The sequence below is a fragment of the Glycine soja genome, chromosome 7, assembly GCF_004193775.1.
Source record: "Glycine soja cultivar W05 chromosome 7, ASM419377v2, whole genome shotgun sequence".
NCBI lineage: Eukaryota > Viridiplantae > Streptophyta > Magnoliopsida > Fabales > Fabaceae > Glycine > Glycine soja.
Genome location: NC_041008.1, coordinates 11,639,470 through 11,646,311, shown reverse-complemented (window position 1 = coordinate 11,646,311; position 6,842 = coordinate 11,639,470). Strand labels below are relative to the sequence as shown.

The 6,842-nt window shown below is 31.1% G+C and overlaps 1 protein-coding gene across 4 annotated transcripts; it reads left to right on the top strand.

The window, feature by feature from the left end:
* The first annotated feature begins 645 nt into the window (after window positions 1-645).
* Window positions 646-2,681, top strand: LOC114418751 (putative UPF0481 protein At3g02645). 4 transcript variants are annotated; one of them, XM_028384244.1, is made up of 2 exons: window positions 646-822; window positions 1,154-2,681. In XM_028384244.1, the coding sequence occupies exon 2, from the start codon at window positions 1,182-1,184 to the stop codon at window positions 2,574-2,576; it is 1,395 nt and encodes a 464-aa protein (XP_028240045.1). In that variant the 5' UTR covers window positions 646-822; window positions 1,154-1,181; the 3' UTR covers window positions 2,577-2,681. The 4 variants fall into 4 exon arrangements, with proteins under 4 accessions (XP_028240045.1, XP_028240043.1, XP_028240046.1 ...); XM_028384242.1 differs by having other exon boundaries at window positions 647-826; XM_028384245.1 differs by lacking the exon at window positions 646-822 and adding an exon at window positions 833-971.
* The last annotated feature ends 4,161 nt before the right edge of the window (window positions 2,682-6,842 follow it).

Sequence of the window (6,842 nt, the reverse complement as noted above, 5' to 3'; positions counted from 1 at the left end):
ACAGGATTATAAAACCGTTGAGAAGACAATCTAATATCTATGGTTTCTTATTCACTATATCTGTAGATAAAAATATAATATTTCTTTCCCTTTTCTGTATAGATATTTTCCTTCGAAAACAAATCTATAGTAAATATTGTCAAATAATAAATATAGACATATATCTTTTCACAATGATTTCAACCTTAAAATATAATCTTCACTATAATTATCCCATATTTAGAATCCTAAATTTCATCAATAAAATTTAAAATTAGAATGAATTTGATTTGATTTAAAATTCAAATCACACGTTCGAAACCTAAATACAAAATTCTAGATTATTGTGATAAATGAAAATATTTAAATACAGGCATGATGTTTTTGGTTAAATACAGGCATGATTTGTAGCTAAATACATGATTTTTGAACTAGTTTTTTAATCTGATGATAATGATAATAATCAAATCAAATATTATAATTTAGTATTAGTCTTAATTGTTCTAATAAAATATTCCCATTAGCGACAGACAAGTAAGAATTCTCACTCTGCAGAAAACAAATTCACATGCAAAAGCGCAAACAGACAAAATAGAGCATCATAATTCACAATGACTCACATTCCAAGGTAGCAGCATATTAACCCTTGAAAGTTTTGTAACCATATCTGAGAAACAAAACACTTTCTATTCCACTTTACCAAAACCGCCAAGGCTTGTGTTTTTTAACTCTTGGTCTCATTTGCCAATGGAAAAAGACTTTTGTGTTGGCATGCTTGTTTTGATTCCTTCTATCTTGTGAAACAAATCTTTCAACTGGTGTTGGTGTTGGTGTTGCGTGGGCGTAAGTATGTACTCTTTTGCATTGTCAAGTTCAAATTTCTTGTCATTTTTCTTCACAAAAGTTTAGCTGGTCTTTTATCAAATGCAAGTGCTATGCAGGCCATTGTGAGAAGTGAAAAGTGACAAGGTTTTAAAAGCCAGTCTTTAAAGGTTTTGGAGGTTTTTGCAACCATAAAGTAATAGCAATTGTAGCTGCATTGGTCACATCTTTCTGCATTTCTAGTAATATCAAGCATTGTGATTGCAATTTAAAACCTTGAAAGTGTAGCTATAAGTTCAGTTTCTATGTATTGCAAGTGATTTATGCATGTTCTTTTTCCTCTTACTCTCAGGGAAGAGAAACTTGTGTTTCAAATTTCAATGACTTCTGCTACTAGTTATACTCCTTTACCTGAAAACAAACCTCAGATCCAGCACATAATTAACATTCCTGAACAGATTGAGCCTGAGGTGCATGACCAATGTTGCATTTACAAGGTTCCTCCTCATCTCCTGAAATTGAATGCAGAAGCCTATACACCACAGTTCATCTCAATAGGCCCTCTTCACAGTGACAAACCAGAACTAAAGCAGGAGAAGCAGAAACAAAGGTATTTTCATGCTTTTTGGAAACGTCTATCTCACAAGCAAGGTTTAGCTTTGTCACAATATAAATCCTTCCTTGAAGAGAATAGAGAGAAGGTAGGTATTTGTTATTCCAAGCCAGAACTCCACAAGGATGAAAAGTTTGTTGACATGATCCTATTAGACTCAGTCTTCATCATGGAGCTGTTTTTTAGAAAAGCAAACAAATCTGAACAGAAGAATGATCAAATGTTCACCACATCATGGGTGTGCAAGATGACTCAACGCGATTTGTCACTACTTGAAAATCAGATTCCCATGTTTGTGTTGGAGGAATTGCACACAAGGGTCATCCTTGGAGACAATGACACAAAAGATAACAGTGTCAAATTTGTTCAGCTTGCCTTTAACTACTTTGAAGATTATTTTTCACACAAGCCAAGTTTTAAAGTGGAGATGATCAAGAATTGTAAATCTTGCAAACACTTTACTGATTTGATCAGATTCACCTACTTGCCTACAAAGTTCCAGATTGAGGGGGTGAATGTGAGTCCATCACGACATTTCACCCCTTGTCAAGTGGAATGTGTTCTTAGAACTGCAACAAAGTTGAATGAGGCTGGTGTTAACTTTGAGAAAGTTCAAGGTAGGAGCTATTTGGACATAAAGTTTGAGAAGACTCCAATCCTCAGCTGGTTCTTGTGTTTTGGTTGCTTACCATTCTCCAAATGTTTCAAAGCTCGCTTGCAAATACCCCATTTGAAAGTAAACCAAGTCACAGAATGTGTTCTAAGGAACCTCATTGCATTGGAGCAGTGTCACTATTCAGACCAACCTTTCATATGCAACTATGTGACTCTAATTGACTCACTGATTCACACTCAAGAGGATGTGGAGCTGCTGGTTGACACAGAAATCATTGAGCATGAACTTGGCAGCCACACTGAATTGGCAACTATGATAAATGGTCTTTGCAAGCATGTTGTGGTGACTTCAAATTACTACGGCAAAACCACAAAGGAACTCAATGAACACTATAACTGCTGTTGGAAACACTATATGGGTATGCTGATATCTGTGTACTTCCGTGACCCTTGGAGATTCAGTTCAACTATTGTAGGAACTGCTGTTTTCTTATTTGCTGTTGTCAACTTTCTAAGAATTATTGGTGTGTTTCGTCCAAAATACTGAGATACTAATGATCTTAGAATTTTTCCTAGCACATGCTAACTACTTAGTTTGAAATGTATGTTTCTTTTTTTATCACTAGCAATGAAATGTGTTATTATGAGATCAGTTTCTCTTTTTTTTTTTTCACAAATAATCCAATTAAATGTCACAACTTTTTCATCTACAACAGTTATTTTTTATTTTTCAATGACACTATAAAGTTTGAACTTAGAACTTGTATGTATCAATTATCTGAATCTCACTAAGCCATGAGAACAGAAAATTGCACAAGATGAATGCCTCCTCGTAGAAGTTAAACTATATCTACTCATTTAAAAAAAAATAAAAAAATCTATCAATGCTCATGTAAAATATACGAGAGAAGATACTTTGAAATAATATGTCTTTTTGCCAAGGGGGTATACAGTTGATCAGGGTGCACTAGTTCTAAATTCATTATAATTTGGTTTCAGATTCTTGGGATAAAAAATATATATTAAGGATAAAATATATCGTCATTTAGGAAAATTCGTTACTTATGTTTTAGCCCAAAATTCAGAATTAGGTCAAATAGTGAAACCAAAAGCTTCTTTTTGAGAAGGAAGAAATATTTTATTCTCACAAATGCATGTTGAGAGACTTGAAAGCCAACTACTGTGGTTTACGCTCTAAATTATGAATTTGGCCTATGTCTCGAAGCCTTCAGAAACCAATTTTAAACATAACATTACAGTTTTGGTTACATAAATTACTATCATAAATACCTTTTCGAAAACATAATAATTACATAGACTTAACTAACAGAGTTACAAACACAATACATTTGTATGTAATTACAGCTATTGGTCAAGCCATCCATGAGTAAAATTATGGGATTTTGCTATGGTATACAGGGGAAGCTCTGCTTTGATGCAAATCATGAATCTTGATCATTAGATCAAAATCAGATGAATCAAATTTCAGATATATTTTAAGTATAATTAAAATGGAAGCGATGAATTTTCATTCAAAAGTTCTAATTAGTTGAATGATTGAACATGTGAATAGAGTCTGCTTTGTTCGTTGAAACTTGAAAAAGTTAGTATTACATACTCCATGCTGTGAAGTGTGAACACTGAACACTATTAGTCTATTAGTACTGTTGCTCCATGTTGGTGTTTGATAAATATTTGTGTTTTAATTTAAAATTTATAAATATATATATATATATATATATTAATTATATTAATTCTATTTTATAAAATAAAATATTTATTTTAAATTTTTTTAAGATTTTATTTTAATGAGTCAACTAGTTTGTTATGTTTGTTTTAACAACTTTAGATTGATTTCCAACGGTAACGATCATATTTTTGTTTGTTGTACAAGGTGGTTTTGTGCATATATATATATATATATATATATATATATATATATATATATATATATATATATATATATTTCCTTCTTTCTAAAAAAAGATGACAGAACAACGTCTGATTTTTTTCTCCCAAAAAAATTGTCCCTTTCTTTTCCTATAAAAAACTTATTTTTGTGAGAGCAAGAGCATTGATGTTCGTAAGGTTCGGGGATCCTTTCGCTGCACACGATTGGAACCAACAGGTTGTCGTATCTTGGGAGAGGAACGCAATCAAAATTTCATACCCGTGCAGTGGGGGCGTTTTCCTCTCTAAGGATAGCGTTTGTGCGCTTCAACCCAGGCTAAATAATTCTTTCCCTGCTTTATTTTTTCCTTCTGGTTATTGTATGTTATAAGGCATTATTCATGTGCTGTCAATTAAATTTATTTTGCTATTGTTATTTTGTTATTTAATTAAAGACTGTGCATCTTCTTCTTATTTATTTCTTTCATTTTATTTTATTTTCTAACAGTCTTAGAGAGAAAAGCTTTATACTTTGTTCTTGCATAGTCTTTTTTGCGGTAACATCCTGTTTTATCAAAATGTGTATAATGAATGCATTGAGGTAAGCCCATTTGCACAAGGGTTGAAGATGGATCTTCAAAGGTTTTTCTTTCTTTCTTTTTATGAAATTTATTGAATGAGAGAGAAAGTGACGAGTTTATGGAGGGTTGAATGTAAGGTATTTGGTTCAAAGTTTGAATGTGTTTGGATGAAAAATGAAGATGATAACAATGGTGTTCAAGTAGGATTAAAGAATGAAGGTTTAGAAAGATGAAGAAGGAAAATGAAGAAGGAGGTTGGAAGAATCACTCCTCCGGAGTTGGTGTCACACACAAGATGGTGTTCCTTGATAAACCAATTTCTTGAATCACTCAAGTAACTAAGAAGATTCACTCTCACACTTTAGAAGGTGATTAAAAACTCAAATTCAAGGTCTATTTTTTTTTTATTAGAAAATGTGCATTCTTTAAATAGGAATGACATCAAGTTGGTTACACAAGTAACATGATCACCAATAATAACAATTGATGGTGTCATTAAACCTAATTAAAACTAGAATTGATAACAACAATTGATGGTGTCATTATACCTAATTAAAACTAGAATTAAGACACATAAACATATGGAAAATTGTGCAACTCCTTGGTCAGCCAAGAGGCAGCCACAATCCTAGAGTTTTCACCTTATTAAACCTTAATTTCTTTAAATTAAAACAAGCCCATAGGTGGTGCAAATCCCAAGAAAATTGACAGCCACTTTAACAGAAGTTTGGGTCTTTATTTCAACTAACAAAATGCTAATAAAACCACTCAACAAAAGTGACACCCTCTACTCTTCTTGGAACATGGTGCAATTAACAATCTGAAGCTTCTCCACTTGTAACTTAGGCCTAAATTCAAATAGTTTGGTTAACACTTGTTGAAGAGCTTCCTTGGCCTTCTTTGTTCTAACCCTTGCCATAGGTCCTCCAAGTCCTTCTAAAGGTTCATTGCCCTTATTCCTTGCTTTGTCCTCATCATACATTGAGTCTTTATGCTCCATTAAAAATGATTTTTTTATATTATTTAATTTTTAAAAATTTTTAAATTAGTGTGAAAATGTTGAAAAATATTTTCTTATAATTTTAAATTTATTATTAAAATATATTTTCTTTATTAATGATGGTTTTAAAGATAAAATGCTTTTAGAATTAGTTTATGTGAAAAACTAAAAGCATCCCACTAATTTTCATTCCTATATGTTAGGAAGCGATGTTTTACTTGGTCAATTTCCTTTTTGAACATTACAAATATTTAATTTTAGGAAGTTTGTTCGATTTTTATTTTCTGTTTCTTAACGTTATTGTTGTAAATATTTTGTTGTTACACGTTAGTGACTGGTTAACTCTATATATGTAGCTTCTTGCTATAATAATAATAATAATAAACATGTGAAAATACAACACATAAAGCAATAAAATGAACACTTGAGTGAAGCTTTATATTTTGTATGTCATTTTCTTGATATGGTATCTTATATTTTTTTTTTAAAAAAATCTTTATGAGATATGGAGAAAAAGAGAATCAAATTTGAAATATCTTAAAGTGTGGGGGAGTCTAGTAAAGGTTAACATCTTTATTAATAAGAAAAGGAAAATTGAAACAAAATGTTAATTGTATTTTATTGGATATTTTTTACATAATACTACTTATGGATTCTTAGTTGTTAATTTAGAAGTGACTGAATTTCTAATGTTACTATTATGCAATCTAGAGATGTCACTTTCTTTGAAAATCTTTTTCCTTAAAAAATAGATTGTTAAAACTTTGTATGGTTTGAAACAAGCTCCAAAGCATTGACACAAAAGTTTGATTAAGTTATTCTTTTGTATGATTTTCAAATTAATGATAGTGATAAATGTGTGTATGTGAAACAATTTGATGATGATGGATGTGTCATTTTATGTTTGTATCTGGATGACATATTGATATTTGGTAGTAATATGCATTTCATAAATGATGTGAAGTCCTTATTGTTTAGAAACTTTGACATAAAATACCTTGGTCAAGTAGATGTGATTTTGGGAATTAAACTTATAAAGAAAAATGATGGCATGACTTTTACCCAATCTTATTATGTTGAAAAGCTATTGAAGAAGTTTAATTATTTTGATGCAAAACATGCTTTTACTCCTTATGACTCATCCATCAAGTTAAATAAAAATTTGAGTAAAGGAATTTCTTCACATAAATATTTTCAAAGTATCGGTTCTTTGTTGCATTTGACAAACTTCTATAGGCCCGTCTGATATTGCACATGCAATTGGTAGATTGGAAACTAATTGAGGGATTTAGTGATACAAAATTGAAGTTGATTTTGATGAAATAAATTTGACAAGTGGTTA

Coding starts and splice junctions, on each gene's coding strand:
- LOC114418751 (XM_028384244.1), top strand. CDS start 1,182: ATGACTTCTGCTACTAGTTATACTCCTTTACCTGAAAACAAACCTCAG.